At 53.1% G+C, this 25282-nt stretch overlaps 1 protein-coding gene across 1 annotated transcript; it reads left to right on the forward strand.

Annotated features, from left to right (window-relative positions):
- Window positions 1-506: 506 nt before the first annotated feature.
- Crybg2 (crystallin beta-gamma domain containing 2) lies at window positions 507-25282 on the forward strand. Its single transcript, XM_051171634.1, has 20 exons — window positions 507-1413; window positions 8211-10695; window positions 11035-11085; window positions 11169-11281; window positions 11376-11505; window positions 14620-14759; window positions 16223-16349; window positions 16590-16625; window positions 16932-17068; window positions 17210-17336; window positions 17583-17722; window positions 17810-17936; window positions 18329-18361; window positions 18487-18599; window positions 19794-19923; window positions 21404-21543; window positions 21827-21950; window positions 23816-23974; window positions 24814-24973; window positions 25074-25282. The coding sequence occupies exons 1-20, from the start codon at window positions 830-832 to the stop codon at window positions 25160-25162; spliced, it is 5145 nt and encodes a 1714-aa protein (XP_051027591.1). The 5' UTR covers window positions 507-829; the 3' UTR covers window positions 25163-25282.

Raw genomic sequence — 25282 nt, forward strand, 5'->3', positions numbered from 1 at the left:
CTCATGCCCTGTGTTTATCTCTATGCCCACATGCATCCTCCCAGGTGCACTGTGGGAACCGTAGGGCTGGGAAGGTTTAAGGGAAGTAGCTGTGGGTGTCTGAGAGCAGGCAGAGGCTGTGGGCAGTTGCTAAGGATGGGTATGCCCACACATTCCCTAATCCCTAGATTAGGGTCAGAGGCTGAGGACTCTGCAGTAGGGTTGTGAGGAAGCTTCAGGAAGGGCAAGCATAGGGGGGGCCTAGTGCTACCCTATGCATAAGGGCAGCAGTGTGGTGCCTGAGAGTTAACAGCCCTCCCCTCCTGTGCTGTGGGACTGTCTTCCCTGGCCTTCTCCTTCTAATTAAAGATAGAAGGGTAGGGGCTTAGCCAGGATCCTGCCCCCACTGTCTTAGCTCTGAGAGTCCTACTCAGTTTCCTGTGGGTCAAGGAGGGCAGTCAAAGAGGTGCCAGCACTCAGGAGGTAGAGGCAAGTGGATCTCTGTGAGTTCGAGGCCAGCCTGGTCTACAAAGCGAGTCCAGGACTGCCAAGGCTACACAGAGAAACCCTGTCTTGAAAAACCAAAACCAACCGAATGAAAAAGATATCGAGAGGTACCTAGATTCCAGAGGGGGAGATGCCACCACCATGTCCCTGTCACTGAGTTCCTGCCTCTGCTTTCCACCAGGTCCAAACCCAAAGCCAATCGGAATGGGACCTTCGGGTCAGGAGCCACAGTGGCTTATGGAGTCAGAAGGAACTACACATCTCAGAAAGAGGACGTGAACCTCTGGGGAGGCTACAGAGGCCAGCTGTGGGCAGTGCCTGTGACTTGGCCAGCTATGGCTCTATGGAGCACGAGTGCCCAGGACCAACAGGCTCTGCTGAAGTCGTTGGTGGTCCCAACCATCCCTCCTTCCCAGAGCCTACTCCTCCTCCTTTGAAACAGGGATCCCCAGGCTGTACCTGCCAGCACCGGCAACACAGCACCCCAGAGGTTCAGCTGAGGCCAGAGCCACTCGGTAACCTGGAAGACGCACCCCTACTGCCCCACCCGGAGTCCTTCCTCACTGCAGCAAGGGCAAAGGGCAAGCCTGTCATCCCAGGGCCAGCCCAGCCAGAACCAGAGACCCTACACACTCGACCCTGTGTCAGAAGGACCCGCTACCACATCACTGTCACCCTGCAGGGGTGCGGGCGGGCACCGGCGGCGGTGGAGGAAGAAGGTAAGGAACCGGCCAGACCAGCTCCCCACCCCTGTGGCCCTGAGGAATCCAGGGGCTGGCAGGAGCCTCTGCAGGAACTCCGCCCCATCGCTGGGTGCCCAATCAACCCTCCTGGGGAACTAAGGCTGAGAGTCCCACAGCATCGGGGAAGCGAGGAGATCCGGCAGGAGCTCGGAGTGGGCTGGGAGCCTGGATTCCCACACAGTGGGTAAGTAAAGGTCGGTGCCTGAGGGACGTGATCGTGGGAGGGTAGTGTGGTGTGGCAACTCCCACTTGGGTCTGTCTGTCTTCTTGTCTGTCTTCTTCCTGGGCACCTCAGGGTTGCGACTTCCATTCATTTGGTACCTTGAGTGTGAGGCAACTTTGTTTCTACTCTCTGATTCTCTGCTTCTCCCCCTCCCCTCATCCCCAGCCACCCCCCAAACCCACCGCCGCTTTCCTCCCTCTGCCTGCCATCTGGGGGTGGGGGACGACACACTCATCGTGGAGAGAACGGGCTAGCCAGGGTACCCTGCCTTTCAGCACCTGTCGCTATTGCGGGGTCCTTTGCAAGAGACCCCAGACACAGCCTGGTAATAGGCCTCCGGCCAAGGTGCTGGGTGCCCTGGCATAGGTTATTTCACCTCTCTGGGTCTTGCTTTGTTGAATGGGTCTGGTAGTCGTCGGAGATGAGGAAGAAGGGGGTGGCCACTGGAACATGCTTTGAACTCCATGAGGCTGCCAAAATAGCACGGATGCTTATTAATTACATGCCATTGGTAGTGGTAATTACCCCACCTGGCTCTGCTGGCAGCCACAAAAAGAGGCGCCGAGACTCCGAAGCTCAGGTTTTTATTTGTGTTGAAGTGGGTCTCCTAAATCAGCCTGGTAGGCTGTGGGGGAGGGAGGGGTGGATTCCTCAAAACACACCTGGAACAAATGACCATGGGACCCCACTAGGAAAGTCCTGGTCCACCGAAGGGACCTCTGAGAGGCTTCCACAGATGGAGGCGGTGGCTGTTTTCTATGGTTTGGCTTTTTATTGTTTATTTATTTATTTATTTATTTTGGTTTTTCGAGACAGGATCTCTCTGTGTAGCCTTGGCTGTCCTGGACTCGCTTTGTAGATCAGGCGGGCCTTGAACTCACAGCCTGCCTCTGCCTCCCGAGTGCTGGGATTAAAGGCGTGCACCACCACGCCTGGCTGGTTTGGCTTTTTAAATGTAATTTTATTTAATTCATGAAATAGGGGCAAACCTTTGCATCACACACACACACACACACACACACACACACACACACACACACACACACACACACGCTAACTGAAGCAGAGAACTGAGGCTTAGCAAGCGTAAGTCACGTGCCCAAAGCCAACCAGACAGTCAGAATTCAAACCCAGGTCTGTCTGTACCCTAGCAGTCACCCCCGCCCCGCCCTCCACCCCACCCCCCAATTTGCAAAGAGGCCTCTTTGGCCCAGTGCAGAGCTCAGGGTGGCCTGTGGTTTTGCTGTGTGGGACATACTGTGGATCTGACACTACCGCCCTTAACAGAGGCCAAAACATGGAAGCCCCAGGACCCCTGGGTAGGAGTTTGGAGTGCCTGGTTCTGTGCCTAGGGAGGAGGACATGGGGTGTCCAGACTGGCCCTCAGAGCTGCCAGGGTACCCCAGCTTCCCAGGCAATGGAAGACAGCCTGTCAGAGGGCGAGGGGGTAGGAAGTGAGCTGGTCTCAGAGAGAGGCAGGGAGCAAACAGTAGGGTGAGGCTGGGAACCCAGGGTTCTGGCTGGTTGGGGTCTAGGGAACCAAGACTGGAGTTGGAATCTAGGACTCACTTAGAGATGAAAGGACGTGACCCTCAGGGACACTATCGATCTGCACCCACGATTCTTTAAGCAGGGTTGAATGTGTGAAAGGGTAGAGTATGACCAGGCCAGCAAGTGTAAACTGCGCGTGCACCAGGGATGATCCCTGTTCAAGGGCAGACAAATTGCAAAGAAAGGAGGAGAGTGTGTTTGTGGCTATAAACCGAATGGGTGTGCGCTGGAGGTATGTGCACACGTGTGGTAATGGTGCCTGCCTGTGTGTTTTGCGGTAGAGCATGTGGCTTGCATGCCTCCTGCGCCTCAGGTTGTCTGTTTGTGTGTCTTGGTATGTGACCATGCATGTGTTGGTGTGTTCCTGGCTGTGTTTGTCTCTGTCTGTGGGTGTCTCTGTGTTTTGGGGCTGTGTGACGTGGTGGGTCTTTGACTCTGTGAATGCCTGCCTGATGCAGCATGCGTTTGGCAGCATGTGGGCCTGTGGACTGGTTTGGCCTAGTTTGGGGGTGACTCACATGTAAGCAGAGAGAATCCCAGGACTTGTTGGGTTAGATGGGATTTTTTCCCACACTCACCCCCCCACCCCCCTCCTCAGCCTCTCCCTTCCCATCCCCACACACCTTGTTTAGAGGTCACAGGTCACCTTGCTAGCAAATCCACTTGTGGACTGGGGCCCCTGGAGAAGAGAGGCCTCTTGGAACAGGCACTTCTGTTTGCAGGGGTGGTAGCTAGGTTACTGGGGTGTGTCTCCAGACAAAGACCAAAAAAAAAAAATGGGGAGCTATATGCAGGCACATTCCAACACACATGAAAAACATTCTAGCAGTCCTGACTGTCTAGGGATGGGACAGGTGACCCGTCAGGAGGTGACCTCCCTGTCCTTAGAAGTATGCAGGCAGAAGCTGTGACCACATGCTTAAGGAATGACTGGCCATCAGGGGGTGTTGTCCCTGGGTTGGGCTGGGCTGAGAAAGGCATGGAGCTGATTGCCGGCAGGTAGGCCATCAATAGACTCCGAGCCGACTGCCTTCCTTCAGCTGTATTCCTGGTCCTTTGCCGAAGTGGACTCCTGGGAGATCAGCTTCGTAAGAGAGCTAGCCTTGGGTGAGTCTGGCCAGGGCTTGGCACTTTGCCTCAAAATAATTAGCCCTGACTGAATGTGCTGTCAACAAATGAGTTATAACTCAGACTTTGCCACTTGCCATTGGCGATCTGGGATCTGGGGCAACAAAGTTCCCTGATGTTCCTCAGATATGGAGAGGGGAATCTGTCGGGAGGAAGGAACTTAAGATGTGCTGGGTGAGGGGCAAGGTGAGGGGAATCTCAGAGGAGTGAGCAACACTTCAGTGAAGGTGGGAGGGTGGTCGGGCTGCCGTGAGGAGCTCAAGTGTCTATGTGCGGGTCTGTTCTCAACACACCCTGGCCACCCCTATTTATAGGCTTTCAGGGGCCCCACAAGTTCTATGCCCAGACACTGTGGTGGCCACCAGTGGTCCTGCAGTTGAGTCACACATACTCAGGGCTTCAGCCCCTTTCATCTGTGCCCCTCATAAAACCTGAGTCACTGCTGGGGCCACAGGGCAGTTTAAAGTTCAGCTTCCCTCCGGTGTCTCAGGAAGGAGGGAGGAAGAGGTTGGGGCAGAGAATTAGGGTGGTGGGCCTTTTTCCTACTCAGGGGGGTAACCTCTGGGGGCTGGCTCACAGAGATGAGGTACAGGCTGGAAGATGAGCTGGCCCAGGTTGAGGAAGCAGAGAAGACCTCCTTAGAGTCCCTAGGCCTGAAAACAGCCTTGGCATGTCGTGCTTGGGGACAAATGCGTGAGGGTAGATTGCTCCTTAAGGTCTGATGTGGGCTCTTTTTAAGGTGAACCCCAGAGCTGGGATGTACCTCACTTGGTAAAGTGCTTGCTTAGCACATAGGAAGCCCTAGGTTGCATGCCAGTGCTGTGAAACCCAGGAGTAGTGGTACGTGCTTAAAATCCTACCACTCAGAGGTGGTAGAGGCAAGAGACTCAGAAGTGAAGGGTCATGGCTGGGGAGATGGGTAAGTGGATGAAGGTGGTCTGCCGCCAAGCCTGACAATCTGAGCTCCATCTCCTCAACCCACGTGGTGGAAGGAGACAGCCCATAAGAGTTGTCCTCTGACCTCCTCATGCACATCATGGGATGCGCACGCGCGCGCACACACACACACACACACACACACACACACACACACACACACACACTGCAACTTAGGGGAAAAAAAGAAGTTCAAGATACTCTTTGGTGAGAGGGAATTGGGGCCGGGCGTGGTGGCGCACACCTTTAATCCCAGCACTCGGGAGGCAGAGACAGGTGGCTCTCTGTGAGTTCGAGGCCAGCCTGGTCGACAAAGTGAGTCCAGGACGGCCAAGGCTACACAGAGAAACCCTGTCTTGAAAAACAAAAAAAACAAAAAATAAACAATCAAAGCCAGAATGGTCTACATGAGAGCCTGTCTTAAACATGCAAGCGCACAAAGCTCAGAGAGAATCCAGCCAGCCATGGCAGTACACACATGTAATTCCAGCTCTTGGTTTAGGAAGCTGAGCAAAAGGATCAGTTTGAGGCCACCGTGGGCTACATAACTACTCTCAGGCCAGAGTTACAGAGCAAGATACTATTCTAAAACATTAAAAAAAAAAAAAAAAGGGCTCACATCTTTAATCCCAGCACTCGGGAAGCAGAGGCAGGCGGATTGCTATATGTGAGTTTGAGGCCAGCCTGCTCTATAAAGCTACTCCAGGACAGCCAAGGCTAACACAGAGAGATCCTGACTCGAATTAAAAAAACAATCAAAACAAGCAAATAAATATTAAAAGAATTTAAAGCGTAACCACCAAACCAGAGACTTAGTTATTAAATATATATGTTCATCTATATATGGGGGGCTGGCTCATGGAGATGAGGTACAGGCTGGAAGATGAGCTGTCCCAGGTTGGGTAGTATATATATATGGGGAGTTTGGAATGTGCTTAGGCCCTCAGGATTGGGGTACAACTCTGAACAAGTTTTTTTTCATCCATCTGAACTGTTTTAAACTCTCATTCACAAAATAGAAGTGTGTGTTTATAATTTGGTAATGAGTTATTCCTTTTAAAGATTTATTATTCTAAATATGTACATGCATGTGTGTATCTGTATATGAATATGTGCATGTGAGTGTACATGCCCTGAAGATCAGAGGCACCGGATTTCCCAGCGCTGGAGTGACAGGAAATTGTAAAGTGAATTTGAGTCTCCGGCAAACACAGCGTGCATGCACGTGTGTGGGTCTGTAACTGCTGAACCATTTCCCCAGCCCATGCTTTACTTCTTCAGGAAGTCTAGACTCCCCGGATTTAGGCTCAGTAGAACACCCAATGGAAAGCATCTAGCCAGGTGCCCCAGAGGGTGCTCTTAGCCCGTGGCTGCTGCTGTAGCCACCAAAGCCTAAATTCCCAAACCCAGATGTCAGCTATGGCAGGTGTCCCCGCACCCCGCCATTTAGTAAAAAAAGATAATAGAGACTCAGATGAGGAAGGGGGACACAAACGAGAGGGCTGAGAATATGACTCAGTCATAGAGCATTTTGCCCAGCATGCATGAAGGCCTGGGTTCGATCCCCAGCGCCACAAAGAAATAAGATCCGGGGGTCTTGAGAGTTGGCTCAGCGGTTAAGAACACTTGCTGCTCTTGAAGAAGGCTGGGGTTCAGTTCCTAGTACCCATGTGGTGCCTCAAAACCATCTGTAACTCTAATTCCAGGAGGTGTGAAATCCTTTTCTGACTTCTGTGGGCTCCTACACACATGTGGCGGACAACAGGCATACACGCAAGCGCACACACATAGGTATAAAAGTAAATTAAACAACAGGGTGTAGTGGCATATGCCTTTAATCCCAGCACCCCTCTGCCCCTTTATTTCTCCATCTATCCAGGGAGAAAGAATAGTTTCAGGGGAAAGAAAGAGAGGCAAAGTGCATTGTAAGGCCCAAGGTATGTGTAGGGTCTACTGGGACTCAGAGGTACCCTGTCCTCTGACCACCTATGTGACTCATGCTCACCTGCCAGAGTAGTTTCACAGACCTCCAAGGGGACACCGGGAGGTTCATGAGCCAGCCTTTTGGTTAGTAAAGCCAGTTTGTCTTCTCTCTTGTCTCCTGGATCCTGACAACCCCCATGAAGTGTGCACTCAGTCTTCCAGATCTGCAGTTGAAGAAGTGACCTACCCAAGGTCATCTGGCCAGTGGCCGACAGATGTTAGTTGGAGACCCAGGACTGCTCTGCTTTTCTTCCCCCCCCCCCCTCTCTCTGAGACAGGGTTTCTCTGTGTTAGCCTTGGCTGTCCTGGACTTGCTTTGTAGACCAGGCTGGCCTTGAACTCACAGTGATCTGCCTGCCTCTGCCTCCCGAGTGCTGGGCTACCACGCCCGGCTGCTCTGCTTTTCTTTTAAGAAACCTTGAGAGGCGGAAGCAGGTGGATCTCTGTGAATTTGAGGCCAGCCTGGTCTACAGAGTTGAGTTCCAGGACAGCCAGGGCTACACAGAGAGACCCTGTCTGAAAACAACAAAACAGGGAAAAAGAAAAAACCAGAAGGAAAGGAAGGAAGAAGGAAAGGAAAAAAAAAAGAAAAAAGAAAAAAAAGAAACCTTGAAAGACTAGACATGGCACACACCTTTAATCCCAGCACTCCAGAGGCAGAGGCAGGCAGATCACTGGGAGCTCAAGGCCAGCCTGGTCTACAAGGTGAGGCCAGGACAGCTAAGGCTACATAGAGAGACCTTGTCTTGAAAAACAAACAAACAAACCACAACAGAAAAGAAAGAATAGAGACAGAACAAATTTGGCAAGGGTATCATTTCCTGTTTCTTAGCCTTTGGCTCCCTTATGGCTCCCATAAGCCAGCGGGCCAAGTGTTTCACCATCTCTTCTTTCTCCTCCTGGGTTCAGGCCTCAGCTTCATCTTTTGGGGCACCTGGCATCACTTGCAAGTGGTGAGATGAGCAGGTAAGAGGCTCTGATGACTCCAGTCCTAGAAGAGACTCTCACATCCATCTTTCAGGAGAAGAACCAAAGACCCATGACTTGCCAGAGTCTATCCTGCCTGATCTGGGCCTGGTAGCTGCTTTGTGCTTTTGGAGACCCATCCTTTCACTCCTTGGTGCTCATCTTTCTCCTTTTTTTTTTTAAATCATCTGCAGGGAGCCAGGCCACAGTGTGACAAGGACATCTCAGGTTTTGTCAGGGCCGAGCATGGAAGAGGCAGCTGGGACCTCAGTGCGAGCTGAGGCCCGAGTGGTAAGCACCACACTGACATGGCACCAACGGCCTCCTGTCCAGGAAGAGACCAGACACCGTTTTCACAAACTGTCTCTGGTGTCAGGTGCCCGAATGGAAACCCCGCAGGAAGAAGTGTCTGAGCGTGGCTTCCCGCGAGAAGAAATTAATGGCTTTGTTAAGAAGGAAGAAGAGACTGCTAATTGCCAGGGTCCTGGGGAGGAGCCTGGAGCCACGAACTTTCAGAGTCATGGGCCCATCTTTTCTAAGAAATATATTCCACCCCCCAAGGAGAAAAAGCCTATGGTGAGGCTGCAGGGGCCTGTGGAGTGGGGTGATGGAGGCCTCCAGGTTCCCAGAACTGAACCACCAGGCATGGGATCCATGGCTAGGGCTGAATTATTGGTACCTTTGCCTGGGCCACGTGAACCGAGTCCCCATCCCAGTGTGGGTGTCACCGGCGGGGGTTCCAGGAACCATGAAGAGTGGCGAGTGACACGCACTGTGAGGACCACCACCACCACTGTGGTGGGAGGGCACGTGGACCGCCGAGTGAGCAGCTCTGTCAGCGTGGGACCATCAATGCCAGGCGAGGCCCTGCCAAGGGGCCGCAATGTGACCCGGACTGTCCGGGCAGTGGTGGTGAGCCCCAGGGCTGAGGGCTCACCCAGCCGTAGCCAGGCCCTGGAACTGCTGAGCAACCTCGTGCCCACAGAGCGCAGCAGCCCCCCTGTCAGCCGAATCCCAAGGCTCACGGTGCTTACGTCAAGGGGCTCGGCCCTGGGTGGCACAGTGGGAACAACCTCGGGACAGCAGCTTGAGACCAGCACAGCCGAGCTGAAAAACAACAGCTCAAAACTGGTCCAGGTAGGCATTCCTGCAGGTGATTCCCTTGCTCAGGACCTAGCCGCCCCTATAGCCTACCCAGTGCCAGACCAAGGCGGAGGAGTCTCGCACGCCAGAACTGGGGAATCTTCAATGCTGCAGGGAGCCTCCAGTCCTGCCCTGCTCCCCAACCAGACTTCTCAGAGCCAGAGCCGCGTGTCAGCACCATCTTCTCCCAAGCCGCAGACCTGTGCCTCCTCCCTGGCCCAGCATCCTTCAGAGCGGCCTGTGGTGCCCATACACCTCAAAACCCAGCCCGCACCTCATGTCCTGCCCTCTGTGAAAGAGAAGTTTGCAGGTCTCCCGATGGCCCCCGTCCTGCCCATGGTGAAGGGCGAGGTTACAACGCCTGAACCACCTCCGAGCCCATCCTGTCCAAGGACAAAGGCCATCCCTAGCCCACAAGGCCTTCTTGTCCCGGATTCACCAAAGAATAAGTTTGTTCAGGAACCTGAAAGTGTGCCCGTTTCTGCTCTTACTCAGAAAGAAGTCTTTCCAGGCCCTTGCCTTCCTGCTCCCTCCTGTACCCCAAAAGAGGTTGTGCAGGATGTAGAAGGAGGCCCTTCCTTCAAGAGGGGTGGCCTGGACCCTCCAAATAGCCCTTCCCGTTCTCTTTCTCGCAAAGAGACTGTTGAAGGCCCTACTGCCCCTCCTCCCCTGACCCCCAAACAGGATGAGGTTATCCAGGATTCTCCAGGGAACCCTATCTCATCGCCTACCCCAAAGGAAAGTTCCCAGAGCCCTGCCGTGCCCCTTGACCCATCCTCTTCAGAGGTCAAGGTGTCCCTCAGTCTAGAAGGTTCTCCTGCCCCAAAGCCAATGGGAGCAGGGGTCAGAGTGAAACCTCAGCTCATCCCAGACTCCAGTGAGGGGAAGGCACCCTCAGAGGCATCCAGGGAGGAGGACGAAGCAGCCCTGAGCGCTGACCTGGAGATTTTTCTGGATACTTTGCGGAGCATGGAACCCCCTGAGATCCTCCGAACTCACCGATTGCCCCGAGCTCCCCGCTCCTCCTACCTGGCCATGTACGCCACGCTGCCTGCCATTGAGGAGGATCAGGTGGCGCCACGCATGCCAGAACCCACTCCCCAGGAGGGATCTGCTTTGGAAGAGGAGGAAGAGGAGGAGGAGGAGCTGGAAAACCCCTACCTGAGTGATAATGAGAAACTCCAGTGGAGGCGCGAGAAAGCAGGGCCTGGCCCCTCCCTGGATCCCTACCCACTCAAGCCTGCTAAGGTCTCTTGCTCTCCTATGGAGATGATGAAGAAACACATAGCAGGTCAAGGCCCCGAACTTCAGGTCAGCAGCCGGCCTACTTCCCGCCTGGGAGGCAGCCTTCTCTTCAGCAATATGGTACCAGCCAACAAGGACACCCCTACCCTAGAACCGCTAGGCACAAAACTATCTGCTCTGCCAGCTCACGGAATGCCAGGGCTCAGGAAGGTGCTGGGACAGTTGCCCCTGCTCTGCAGTGGAAGGCCACCACCGGAGACTCCGGCACTTTTCCAGGCCCGGGAAGGGTGGGTGAGTGAGACCTTCTGGGGGGCCAAGAGAGATACTTAGCCTCCCCCCTGAGTGGTTGAAGAGAGTGGGGTTGGGAGGCAGGGTCCTGGGAGGCAGGAGGCTTGGTTCAGCTTACTTGGTTGAACTCTGCAATGCACATCCCGTGGGGCCTTGGTGCCTATAGCAGTGTAGTTGGGCTGTATAGATTCCAAAAGACTTGTTGGTTCTCCCAGCCTGGCAGCTGGGGGACAGCTCCTGGGACACAGTGGTAATCACATATCACTGTATCCTTGGAGTGGAGGCCAGAAGAGGGAGCAGTGTGGGAACCCCATATGATTTCTAACACTGTCTCTGTCTCAGAGCCCAGCAGAAGGCAAGACCCTGGGCAAAGTGAACACCAGGCCTGGGAAGGTAGGAGCATGGGGGCAAATGGAGGCTGGCAGAGGGCCAGTGCCTGGGGACAAGGTCTGAGGATACCTGCTGTGCTTTCTCAGGTCATCCTCTTCTCAGAGCCTGGCTGCAAGGGCAGAGGCAGGGAAGTCTGGGGAGACACCTCAGATGCCTCAGGCTGGGCCCCTGTAGCCTCCATAAGAGTGGTTCGAGGCTGGTAAGTGGGGTGTGCCCAGGGAGGGGGGGCCCTGGCTGTGAACCTGGGGTAAGGAAGGTGTTGAGACTCACCCTTGGGGCCTCTGGGTCCACAGCTGGATACTATATGAACAGCCGGAGTTCCAGGGCCAGAAGCTGCTGCTGCCTGAGGGGGATGTGGAACTCAGAGCCCTGGCGTCCTCATGGAGTACCCGAGCCATCGGCTCCCTGAAGAGGGCTGTGAGGGTGAGTAGTCAGTGCCTAGAGTGGTACCCTCTCAGGGGGTGATGGGGCAGAGGTCAGAAGGAGTCAGCACGGTGTACCACTAACCTCCTGGCCTTGGAGCCACTGAGAGAGGGAAGACAGCTGGGCTGTGCAGACTGATGGGTAAGTGGGTGATGCGCTCCTAGGTAAGCAGGCTGTGGAAGTGTGAGCTGGTGCTAGATCCGAATTAGGTCAGAGTGATGGGGGAGGGGAGGGTGTGGCACACGCCTGTAATCCCAGCACTGGGGGGGGAGGCAGAGGCAGGTGGATCGCTGTGAGTTCGAGGCCAGCCTGGTCTACAAAGTGAGGCCAGGACAGCCAAGGCTACACAAGAGAAACCCCATCTCGAAGAAACAAACAAAAAAAAAATTAGGTCAGAGTGGCAGGAAGGGGCCAAGAGTCACCCACCACTCTGGGCAAGGTTCCATGGAGTGTATTCCTTTACTTTTTTATAGACACTTCCCTCTCTAATGTTTATAATTAAAAGTTTTATTGCATTATTGCATTTGTGTGTGTGTGTGTGTACAACCACATGCCTCAGCATGAATGAATGCAGAGATCAGAGGACAACTTGTGAAGGTGAGGTCTCTCCTTCCTCCTTGTGGGTCCTGGAGACTGAATTCTGGTCATCGGGTTAGCAGGAGGAACCTTTCCATGCCAAGCCATCTCACCAACCCCACAGACATTTTTCTTTATCTTCTCTGTGCCGGGCTCTGTGTGGAGTTTCCCCTCCAAGAATAATAGTCAGCTAGACTCTGAGGGTCCTAAGAGCAACAGAGCAGACTGGGAACTTACAGACAGACCTCTGCCGGCTTCCAGAAAGGAAGAACGGTGACAGGACTGGAAGGAGTGATTTCTAGCCTGCAGATGGCTAAGTTTTGTTGAGACCAGGTCTTAGATAAAAATCCACAATCCCGCCGGCATGGTGGTGCAGGCCTTTAGTCCCAGCACTTGGGAGGCAGAGGCAGGCGGATCTCTGTGAGTTTGAGGCCAGCCTGGTCTACAAAGTGAGTCCAGGACAGCCAAGGCTACACAGAGAGACCCTATCTCAAAACAAAAAACAAAACAAAACCAAAAAAATCTACAGTCCTCCTGCTTTAACCTCCCAAATACTGGGATGACAGATGTGTGCCACCACACTTGTGATTTTTAAGAGATAGGTATACATTTTGAAAAGCCAAGCAAACTTCGAGTATCGTGAAGTGAAATGGGCAGCTTTACACACTACTGATGCTGAGTTTAACAGAGTGGCATTGACCACTAGAGAGACGCAGAACAATGTCAGAAACAAGATTCATCAGAGCCCTGGAGGTTTGTTTGTGGGTTTTTGTTTTGTTTTGTTTGAGATAGGATCTCACCCTGAGCTCAGACTTAGCTAGCAGTTACTCTGTTGCCTTAGCTGGTCATGGCCTTGCATCAAACTTCCTGCCCCAGCCTTCCCCAAAGACACTGTGCCTGGGGACATGTTTATTTGTTTTTTGTTCGTTTGTTTGTTTTTTGAGACAAGGCCTGATGTCAGCCTGGGCTAGCCTCAGACTCACCATGTAGTCATGGCTGGTCTTGAAATCCTGGTCCTCTTGCCTTCACCTCCCAAGTGCTAGGGTTCGAGGCATGCGCCACTGCACCCAGCTAAACTGTGAGGAGCTTAGAGAAAGAGATGGCAGTTGGTTTCTTTCTTTCTTTTCTTTTTTTCTTTTTGTTTTGTTTTTTTGTTTTTGTTTTCTGAGACAGAGTTTCTCTGTGTAGCCTTGGCTGTCCTGGATTCACTTTGTAGACCAGGCTGGCCTTGAACTCACAGCAATCCCCCTGCCTCTGTCTCCCCCACTGCTGGGATTAAAGGCGTGTGCTGCCACCTTCCAGTTTGGGATGGCAGTTTTCAAAGGCTCTACAGTTGCGCACGCGTTGGTGGGCAATTCATTACAAGGCACAGTAAATTGACCCTGTGTAGGAGGGCATGAGGCACAAGCTCTGAGGTTCCCCAGTACTGGGATCGCCTGATCCACTCAGCACCCAGTTGGCACCTGTGCCAGGCATGTGGGACGTGCTGGGTTGCAACACGAAACAAAAACTACCCTTTTCTGTTCTCAGCTGCATTGCTTACCCGCTGTGTGATCTTGGGCAGTGTGCTTACCTTTGCTGGGCTTGACCTTCCTGTGTGTTTAAAGATGGAGACCACCCTTAGAGGGACTAAAAGGGACGAGGTAGAGCACGGCCTTAGCACAAGTGCAGATGATTTCTCACCTGATGCATGAGTGAGTGAATTAAAATGGTCCCAGTTAGGAAGAAAGAAAACCTTGCTGCAGCGCGGCATGAGACGCAGACACGAGCCAAGGCTAGGCTGCGTATGGGTATTGGGAGGAGGGGCTGGGGATGTGGCTCAGATGCGAGAGGTCTTGCCAAGCAAGTGTGACTCATGGTTTAGACTCCCTTAGCACCACATAAAACTAGGCACAATGCGAGTTTGACCTCCTGGACATGCCGCATGGTGAAAGGAGAGAACATAGTCCTGCAAGCTGTCCTTTGGCCTACAAACAGTGCTGTGCTATGCCTGTGCACCTGAAGAAGCTTAAGGGCAACCTTGGCTACATTGTGAATTCAAGGCTAGCCTGGACTACATAAACCTTGCCTTAAAAAAAAAAAAAAAAAAAGCCACCCTGAAGCATGGGGTGTGGTAAGAGAGCCTGCCTGGCAGGTGCAAGGACGTGTATTCTAGACACAGCACCCACATCAAACAGCAGCAAAAAGCCAGTCCGGATGGAGGTTGGAACTGTACATGAAGGAACAGTCATGAAATGGCTATCCATCCCCCCACCCCCACCGATGCCAACACACACCAATGCCTGCCACCGAGGCAGGAAAGGCTTTGATACACCTGATACTCTGCAGGTTGGGAACTTTGGTCTCAGGTTCTAGGAGTCCAGCAGGCACCAGTGAGGACTTTGGCCTGGGAGAGGTCAGGCTGGCTGGCCTTGTAGAGAACACTCCTCTGGTTTCTGAGGCGACAACAAGCTGGCTTTTCCCAGGAGCTCTGCTGGGCTGGTGGGGCAGGGAAGTCTGCAGCGTGCACTCCAATAGCGCCCCCTTCTCCTTTTGCAGGACTACTGCACCCCGAGGATCAGCCTGTTCTCTGAGGAGGGCCTCAAGGGCAAGCCAATGACGCTAACGGGAGACTTGAAAGACTCTCAAGGTCTGGAGAGGCCCCTACAGGTGGCATCTGCTGCTGTCACTGCAGGACTGTGAGTCTGGCTATCCTGGAACCCCTTGACATTCACTGGGCCACATGGTGGGGACACAGAACAGACAAGACACACAGTTCCCCTCCTGAAAATCAGTCTGAGGGCCTGGTTCAGTGGTGCCCACCTTTAGTCCCAGCGCTTGGGAGGAAGAGACAGGCGATCTCTATGAGTTTTAGGCCAGCCAAGACTACAGAGTCAGACTGTCTCTGGCTGGGTGTGGTGGCTCACACCTGTAATCCCAGCACTCAGGAGTCAGAGGCTGGAGGATCTTGGTGAGTTCGAGGCCAGCCTGGTCTACAAAGCAAGTCCAGGACAGCCAAGGCTACACAGAGAAACCGTGTCTCGAAAAACCAAAAAGAAAAAAAGAAAAGAAGAGATGTTGAGGTGGGGGCTGGGTGTAATCAAAGAGGCCTTCCTGGAGGAGATGCCTCAGTTGGAATGAATTAGCCAAACTACAAGAGGACAGGAATGTGTATGTTCTATTTAGATGTGATCTGGCTCAGTCAGAGTGGTATGGTGTGAGTCTGTATGTTTCACTCAATTCTGTAATCCTGGTGTTAGAAACAGAAGCCTGGGGCTGGAGAGATGGCTCAGTGGTTAAGAGCACTGGCTGCTCCCCCCGAGGTCCTGAGTTCAAGTTCCAGCACACACTTGGTGGCTCACAACCATCTATAATGAGATCTGATGCCCTCTTCTGGCATGCAGGCGTACATGCAGGCAGAATACTGTATACACAATAAAAAAGGAAAAAAAAAAAAAAAAAAAAGAAAGAAACAGAAGCCTCCCCTCAAGTACTCATTAACTATATGACTGGGGAGGGGCCTATCTGAAAAAGGGGATAGCATGTGAAAAGAGAGTAGTGAGAAAGCTAGCCAGGTGACGTGCTGCATTCTTGTAATCCCAGCTCTTGGGAGGGGGTAGCAGGAGGATTGCCAGGACTTCAAGGCCACCTTGGACTGCGTCTCAAAAACAAACAAGCAAACAAACAAATAAACAAAAATAAAAGCACCGGGTGTGGTGGCGCACGCCTTTAATCCCAGCACTCAGGAGGCAGAGGCAGACGGATCTCTGTGAGTTCAAGGCCAGCCTGGTCTACAAAGTGAGTCCAGGACAGTCAAGGCTACGCAGAGAAACTCTGTTGAAAAACAAAACATACACACACACACACAAAATCCAGCCTGGCCAGTATAAACAGTGAGGGGAAAGAAAGGCAGCACCAAGGAAGGGAGGGCCTTGCTTGCCCGCAGCCTGGCTTCTCTGTGAGAACCGCTAAGGTCTGAAGCAGGTAAGCATGTAGAACTATTGCTGTGTGTCTCTGGGGAGGACCAGCACTGGAAGGGACACCCTGGGCAGAGGATTGGGGTGTCTTTTTGTGCAAGCCCCCCCCTCAAAAGCCCTTCCTCACCTCTAAACTGCCCAGTCTATGTCCCAAGGAGTTCAGTGGCTTCTCCGTCTCCACTCAGGTGGCTGTTATACCCCAAACCATTCTTTGAAGACAGCCCCCATATCCTGGAGCCTGGAGAGTACCCTACCTTGGAGGCCTGGGGTACCTCAGGCCCCAGTGTGGGTTCACTAAAGCCCATGAGATTGGTAAGGCGCAGGGGTGATATCCCGCAGGCCGCTCTGTCCCTAGTCCTCTGTTGGGTGGCCCTGCATCTGTGGGCGGGAGATGAGAGAATACCATAGGACAATTCCCTGGAGACTCACTGCCCCAGAGCTCAGACTGGGAACTGGACTAGGGGAGAGGCGGGATTAGCCTGAGGTATGGGGTTGGAGTGATCTCCGGCCCTGCTTGTCTGGGCTAGCATTTAAGCCATGTCGCCTTTGCAGGGCTGCCCAAGCGTGGAAAAGCCAGGCGAGCCCAAGGTAAGGGGACAGATTTAGGATCAGGGGGTATTTGGTGTGTCTATGTGGTAGTCACTGTGGCACGGACATGGGAATAAGGGCCGTGTGGGGCAGAAGGCGGGCTTTGAAGGGCAGGCCTCATGCCTCACTAGGCACTGGTTTGGTGTGTGAATCAGGCCAGAGGGCAGAGTAGACAGGCAACAGTGCTCAGAGGGAGTGAGGGTGGGGCTGGGAGGGGGGGAGGTGGACGAGGGACAGGACACTCCAGGCTGGCTGGGGTTGGGTAGAGTCGGGTGACATCTCTCATCTGGCACCCCTTTCATCCAGGCTGTGGTATATGAGGCCCCAGGTTTTCAGGGCCAGAGCTGGGAAGTCAGCGGTGACATCTATAACCTTCAGCAACCAGAGGACAGACAGAGTCCCCATCTGACCTCCGTGGGGTCCCTGCGAATTCTTGGGGGCTGGTGAGGACCTAAGGGATTTCTTCTATCTGCCCTGTCCCTACTGGCTTTTACCCTGGGAGGGTGGAAAGCGAGCTAGGCTGTCTGGTAGAGTGCAGCATCTTATTCATGGGTGTCTCAGCCTATCTCTCCCCTTTTCCCTAGCTGGGTAGGCTATGAGAAGGAGGGCTTCCGGGGTCACCAGTACCTGCTGGAAGAGGGCGAATACGCGGACTGGTCACACTGGGGAGGCTATGATGAGTTGCTGACATCCCTGCGGGTCATCCGGACGGTGAGCAAGGGCCACACCTGAACTTCCGCAGCACAGTCTGAGGGAAGAATTTGTACCCTTCTATCTGTCCACCCTTGCAGGGTGCTCCCAAGAGCTAAGTGGTCTCTCTCTCCCTCCTGTGGCTCTTCCCCAGGGCACGCCTCACACCCAATCCCCGGGGTGGGCGGCTTCCCTCTGATCTGGTCTGGTCATCCTTACGGGTTTGCATCAGTATATGGGAGAAATCTGACTGTCTCGGGGGCCCAGGACTTTGGAGACCCGGCCGTGGTGCTGTTTGAGGACATGGACTTCCAGGGGCACAACGTGGAGGTGAGTTCTGCCCTCCCGGACGTGGAGCTAGCTCAGCACGGACCCAGCACGCAAGCCATCCACGTGCTCAGCGGCGTGTGAGTAATCCCCTCCCCAGGTGGAGGGCGGGCCCAGGAACAGTGCCAACCCCGCCCTCGCCGACCCATGCCACGCCCTCCCTGCAGGTGGGTGGCCTATGAACAGGTGGGTTTCTCAGGCGAACAGTACATCCTGGAGAAGGGCGTGTACCGCAACTGCGACGATTGGGGCTCTGGTAACTCGACCCTTGGCTCCCTTCAGCCAGTTGTGCAGGTGTGTGTCTGGACGATGGGCGGGCCTCGGAGGCGGGGCTAGGTGGGCGGGCGGGGCCAGATGGCAAGCCCAGGCTGCCTGGAAGGGCTGGACAGGTCGAGCGTAGCCTGGAGGAGCGGCGCATCGAAGGTGGTGCCTCGGGGCGTGGCGGGGGGGGGGAACCCCTGGCCCGTGAAATCACATGCTGGGTGGGGCCGAAGCGGCGGGAGGGGCTAGCAGTGCCACGCAGAAGGGGCGGGGCGAGGAGGGCAGGTGGTCTTTGGGGCGGGAAGGGGGGAAAGGGCGGAGCTTGTAGCTGCTGGACAGCTGCTCAGCCACAACTGTTTTGAAGCTCAGTGGCTGAGGTTTCAAGGCTGGCCTTCTTCAGTCACAGTGCTGATCTCTCCCTTCAGGTCGGGGAGGACGATCTTCACTTTGTCTCGAAGGTAAGAGGTGGCTGCACAGGGATCTGGTGGGATCTTCACAGCCTTTGTGGCAAAACTCTTTCCTTGGCTCTTCCCCATGCCCCGCTGCTCACTTTTCACTCACCGCTTCACCTCTCTGTCCCCAGATTCAGCTTTTTTCAGGCCCCAACTTCTTGGGCGATCACATTTCTTTTGAGGATGACCAGGCCTCTCTGCCAGCTTCTTTCCACGCCCAGTCATGCCGAGTCTATGGTGGCAGGTGAGCAGGAAGGGGTGGAGCACAGAGTTCAGGGAGGGGCGAGGGGCGGAGCCAAGAGACACACCCTTCAGATGATTTCCTTCCTTAAGATTAACTGTTCTGTCCTGAGTCATCGTAGAATAACATTTTAATGGGAAATAAAAATTTGGAGATATTAGATAATATAGGGTAAGAGCCCCCAAAAGAAGGGCACATACCCATAACCCCAGCATTTGGGAGAGAGAGGCAGGAAAATCAATTTAAAGCTAACCTTAGCTCAGTTACACAGCAGATTTAAAGCCAGCTTGGGTTGCATGAGACCCTGCCTTAAACAACAACAAAAATCTTGTTCTGTTTATAACTGTACTTTAAAGAAATCTGAGGCTGGTGAGATAGCTCAACTGAAGAAAAGCGATTTGCAGTGCAAGTGTGAGAGCCTGAGTTCAATCCCAGGATCTCACAATGGAAGGAATCAAATTCTGTCAGTCCTCTCATCTTCAAATGAGCACTGTGGCATGCTCATGCCCAAACACACACACACACACACACACACACACACACACACACACACTCCCATGTCTGCACACACATTCATGCTCCCAAACACACACACACACACACACACACACATTCCCATGTCTTCACACACATACATGCTCCTAAATACACACACACACACACACACACACACACACACACATACATGCACGCGCACACGCGCCCACATATATGCACAGAGAGACAGAGAGAGAGAGTGAGTTCGAAAAAAAATCTGATCCCCTTCCAAATTTCCAGAAACCTTCTGGGCTGGAAAGATGGCTCAGTGATTCAGAGCACTTGCTGTTTTTGTAGAGGACCCAAGTTTGATTCCCAGCACCCTTGTGAGGCAGCTCACAACCACCTGTAACTCCTAGTCACAGCTACTTCCTGTGAGTCTGTAGGAGTCATTTTCACTCAGACCGCCACATGAGCTATACATATATGCAGGCTAAACACACATACACACAGAATAAGCTGTTTGTTTAAATCTAAAAGTACCCAGATGGTGGTGGTGCACGCCCTTAATCGTAGTGGTAGGGAGGCAGAGGCAGGCGGATCTCTTGAGTTCGAGGCCAGCCTGGGCTACAGAGTGAGCTCCCAGACATTGAGGGTTACCTGGCAGGGTTAGGATGAGCTAGACCCCGGGATCACCTTTCCCCATGTGTTCCTTTCCAGCTGGGTCCTGTTTGAGGCGAAGAACTTTGAGGCCGACCAGCACATTGTGTCAGAGGGCGAGTTCCCCACTCTCACAGCCATGGGCTGCCTGGCCTCCACAGTCCTGGGCTCTCTCCGGAAGGTTCCCCTGGTGAGTTCTTCATCCAGTCCCCAAGCAACCGCAGAGGTAGAGAGGGGAGGGCCCTGTCTCATCTCCCGTCTAGTGGGCTGGAGAAGCAACAGCTTCCAGACCCTCTCACTGTGCCCTTGACTCTGAGACTCCTAAGCCAGCTCCACTGACCAGGTGTTCCTTGAGCATTCATTGAAACAGTTCCCAGAGGCACTGGGAAGTTTTAGTTTAGACATAAGACCTAAAGGTGACTGTGTGGAGTGGTGTCGCCAGAGCAGAGGTAGCTGAGGGGCGGGGCCAGCTTTGGCCCAGGTGATGGCCCATTCAGAGAGGGCTGTCAGGGTCAACAGGCAAGATGGCTGTGCAGCAGGAGAGACCAGAGGGACAAGGCAGGGAGGGGCTGCCTCAGTGACCCAGAAGGGAGGTCACTGTGCTGTTCCTGGGAAGAGACGGACAGACTACGATGGTCTGTGGAGACCAGGAGAGTAACTGGGTGGTGCTGAGTCAGAACAGCTGATATTTGCTGGGTAACCCTTTTTAAAGCACTCTGGTTTGTTGAGGGCAGGGCAAAGGGGTGCACAGCTGGAAACAGACAGAACAGTCACCACCACCACCACCACCCACCCCCCCACCCCCACCCCAACCCCCACCCCCACCCCCACCCCACCCCCCACTTGGCTGCCTAGCTATGCAGCTTGAACCACCACGTGCAATTGGGCTCTGGGCATAGTTAGACCTGGGGCTGGCGCTCAGATCTTGGGCTTCCGGTCATTGGTCTTCCTGTCTGCAGCTCTCTGCTAAAGGGAGACCACGGTAGCATTCACCTCTTAGGGCTGTTGAGCTAGAATGGGATTGGACAGTGTGCTCTGCCAAGGATCTGGCCTGCAGTGAGCCACGGTGGTTATTACCCTGTGATGATTAGGCACCCTCACTTAGGCTGAACAGGAGATGATGGAGAATGAAGCCGCAGGTTTCCAGCCTGGGCCTTCGTTAGTTCTTAGGACAGCCAGGCATAGTGATGCACACCTGTAATCTCAGGACGCCGGAAGCTACATAGCGAGTTCCAGACCAGTCCAGACAATTTAGTGAGATCCCTATTCAAAAATACAATAAAATAGCCTGGGTGCGGGTGGTGCACGTCTGTGATCCCAGCACTCAGGGAGGCAGGCAGATCTCTGAGTTCGAGGCCAGCCTGGTCTACAGAGTGAGTTCCAGGCCAGCCAAGGCGACACAGAGAAACCCTGTCTGGAAAAACAAAACAAAACAACAAAACAAAAGCCAATAAAATAATGCATGTGTGAAGTGTTTCAAAGGGGGAATGTTTGAGTCTGAGTTGCTGCCAGTCTGTCATGTTCTGGCACTGAAAATATGGGGTCATTGCTTGTAGTAAATGTCCTCGGAAGCTAGGAGGCCTGCAGATCTGGGGTGTGAGTGTTGGAATTGTAGGGCAGAGTCTGGGCTTGGGGGTCCTATGGCCTCATCTCTCCTTCTCCGGCCCCAGCACTTTTCAGAGCCTTCGCTGTCCCTCTTCGGCCTGGAGTGCTTCGAGGGGAAGGAGATCGAGCTGACAGGGGAGGTGCGGAGCCTGCAGGCAGAGGGCTTCAACAACCACGTGCTGTCCGTGCGCGTCAAGGGCGGCGTGTAAGTGTGCGGTCGGGGCAGGGCTCCTAGCTGGGTTGGGTGATTGGTGGGATGGGGGTGCCCTGCCCTAGTACAGACCGAAGGCCTCTGGCTCCCAGGGCTTGGTTGGATGCTGGATCCTGAAAACCCCAGATCTACCCAATAGCCTCATCTTCCTGCTGTGGGCCCTCATCCTAGTGTGAGGGAAGAGGAGGCAGAGGTTGTTCTAACGCCTGTGCTTTGTCCTCCACCTGTGTCTGACCGTCTGTCTGTCTGTCTGTGTTTCTGGCACCTGCTGGCGCAGCTGGGTGGTGTGTGAGCACGGTGACTTCCGGGGCCGACAGTGGCTATTGGGTAGCTGCGAGATCACCAACTGGCTGACCTACAGCGGGACCCAGAGGGTGGGATCCCTCTATCCTATCAAGCAGGTAGGTAGCAAGCAGTCAGTGTGAGCGCCTGTCCTCACCTCCATCTGCGTGTTTCCCAAGCTTGGCTTCCTTCTCTTGCATCGTCCCCTCGGTAGTTTTCTCCAAATCACCTTGAAAACAAAACAGCTTTGCCCTGTCCTAAAGGACAGTACACTCTATGCAACCAGCTTGTTCACCCCAAGCTGAAAGTCATCTCCTGTACCCACTTACCAGCAGTCGGCACACATGGCGTTGGGAAGCACGGAACTTGCATGTGAGGGTACATGTCTCTAATCTGCTAGTTTAGAAGTTGGCTTCATTTCTACACTCAGACATTTCAAGCATGGCTTCCATGTTTGTGTGCATGTGTGTGTGTGTGCATGTTGTGTGTAGGCAATGAGAAACAAAACAATTGTATGTAAGTAACTTTAATGTGTATATGTGGGGCTGGAGAGATGACTCAGTGGCTAAGAGCACTGACTGCTCTTCCAGAGGAACTGAGTTCAGATCCCAGCACCCACATGGCAGCTCACAACTGTCTGTAACTTCAAGATCTGACACCCACAGACATACTGCAGGCAAAACACCAATGCACATTAAAAAAAAAAGAACAACAAAAACAAACCCAGAAAAAAACCCATGTGTGTGTGTGTGTGTGTGTGTGTGTGTGTGTGTGTCCCATGTGCCCATCCAAGAGTAGATCTGTGCCTATGTCACTTGTGGTCATGTGTCTGAGAACTCTGGAGGTGGTTTGTATGTTTTTGTGAGTACGGACATGGGGGTGGGAGTGCCTGCTCACGCCTGTGCCAGAGAACCTTCTGAGTATATACATCTGTGTATGAGGGCACACAGATGTTCACAGACTCTCATGACAGCATTGCTGGAAGAAGTCTTGGCACATATCTCTAGCCCTCACATGGGGAAATAAAGGCCCAGGGAAGTAGAAAAGGAGTTTATCTACAATTTGGAGCAAGCACTGTCCCTTCAGGGATCCTGGTGTCCATGTGTGTATCTGTCTGTGTGTATATCTATATATTAAGGCAGGGACTCACTATGTCTAAATAATCCTGGCTGGCCTGGAACTCTCTCTGTAGACCAGGCTAGCCTCAAACTCAAAGAAATCTACCGGCCTCTGCCTCGTAAGTGCTGGGATTAAAAGTGTGCACCATCACACCCAGCTATTTCCTTATCTATAAAATGGGGATAGCATTTGTGTCCTGAGTTTGTCGAGGACTGAAGATGGATAATGACAGCAGAGCCGTTGGATGGTGCTCCAGTGAGGAACACTCCTCAGATGATCCCTGGGGTTTCTGCTATTTCCAATTTATGTCACCTCTAACAAAGCCCCTGCTGATGCTGGCACGACCTGGTCTGATCTCTGGCCATCTAGTGTCGCTGTGCTTCTCTTTGGCTTTAGCATCTGCATATACATGCATTTCCCCCTCTGTACGTGTGTATTCGTGTGTGTGTGTGTGTGTGTGTGTGTGTGTGTGTGTATCTGTAGTCTTACGATCAGCTGTACCTGTAGCAAGCATAGGTAGCTGGCACAGAGCAGACTGGGAGGATCTGTGTGTCAGTTATGATGTGTGACTGGGATGGCTGCGTGGACCTGTGGAATTCTTTGTGCCTTCTGTGAATTGTGCCCCCTTGTGGACTGCAGTACATCTGCCAGGGTCCCTAGGTACATGTGTAGGTACTGTGGTCCAGGATTGTGCACATGTGTTATGCTTGTGCCCTCTGTACGGGTGTATAAAAAAGGTGTGACTTTGAAGCAGGGTTGGGGAAGAGTTTGGAGCCCAGGAGGGTTTGGGGAGTGTGGGTCCCCTAGAAGGTCCAGAGTTGAGGGTGGTGGGGCATCCCTGACTGTAGCCTCTTCCTGTCGCCAGCGCCGAGCCTATTTCCGGCTGTGGAATGTGGCACTAGGGGGATTCCTGGCAGTGCCTGACCACGTGGAGGACATGAAAGCGGGCCGTGTGGTGGTCTCGGAGCCCCGAGCCGGGGGCAGCTGTGTCTGGTACTATGAAGACGGACTGTTGAAGAACCAGGTATGGTTCTGTAGCTGCTTCTGCTAAGCCCCAGGTTTGCCAACCTACCCTGGGAAGTCCCAGCCCAGTCGGATGCAAGATGCATAGAATCCAGAAGTAGTTCCTTTATTTTTCTCACGTTAAACTTTCAAAAAACTAGTGTTTGGGGCTAGAGAAATGACAGAGCACTTAAAATCACGTGTTGCTTTTGCAGAGGACTAGGTTCAGTTCCCAGCACAAAATTGATGCCTCCCAGCCATCCTTAACTCCAGTTCCAAAGGATTTGATTCCCTCTTTCTTAAAAAAAAAAAAAAAAATGTATGTGTACAGTGCTCTGCCTGCATGTACACCTGCAGGCCTGAAGAGGGTGCCAGATCTCATTGTAGATGGTTGTGAGCCACCATGTGGTTGCTGGGAATTGAATTTAGGACCTCTGGAAGAGTAGTCCGTGCTCTTAACCTCTGAGCCATCTCTCCAGCCCTTGATGCCCTCTTTTGATCTCTGGAGGCATCTGGCATGTACATGGTGCACAGATAAAATGCTCATAAAATAAATAAATCTTAAAAAAAAAAAAAAAAAGATTTGCAGAGGGCCACAGTTGTAAGGGTCAGCATTCAAAGCCAGTGTGTGAGATGGGCCTGGTGGCACATGCCTTTAATCCTAACACTCGGGAGGCAGAAGCAATTGGATGTCCCTGAGTCCAAGGCCAGCCTGGTATATAGCAAGCTCCAGGCCAGCCAAGGCTACACATAGCAAGACACTGTGTCAAAGACAAAGCAAACATCCAGTGAAGGAAGGATAGCTTGAGCATGGGACATTTCCTGTGGGGAATGCAATCTTATGATTTTCTGGGGCTTCAGGTGGCCCCCACCATGAGCCTCCAGGTGATTGGACCGCCTAGCCCGGGCTCCAAAGTTGTACTGTGGGCCGAAAGCCGCCTACCACGCCAGACTTGGAGCATCAGTGAATTGGGTCATATCTGCAGCCAGATGTTTGAGGGCCAGATCCTGGACGTGAAGGGTAACGTAGGCTGTGTGTGTGGGAGGGGGCACCCCCAGGGAACTGAGGACAGTACTGTCTCCAGCATTCTCTGATTGTCTCTGAATCTCACTCCCCTCAGGTGGCCGAGGTTATGACCGAGACCATGTGGTACTATGGGAACCAACGAAGGACAGACCTTCCCAGATCTGGACTGTCCACATACTTTGAACCAACTTTTCTCCCACTTTCCTCAGGAGGCTTTTGCTGGGATGAATTTGTTGTTGTTTGTTTATTTGTTTTTTGTTGTTGTTTTGTTTTTACAGATTTTTCTGTAATATAAGCTATTTT

This window comes from Acomys russatus, chromosome 29 (assembly GCF_903995435.1).
Source record: "Acomys russatus chromosome 29, mAcoRus1.1, whole genome shotgun sequence".
NCBI lineage: Eukaryota > Metazoa > Chordata > Mammalia > Rodentia > Muridae > Acomys > Acomys russatus.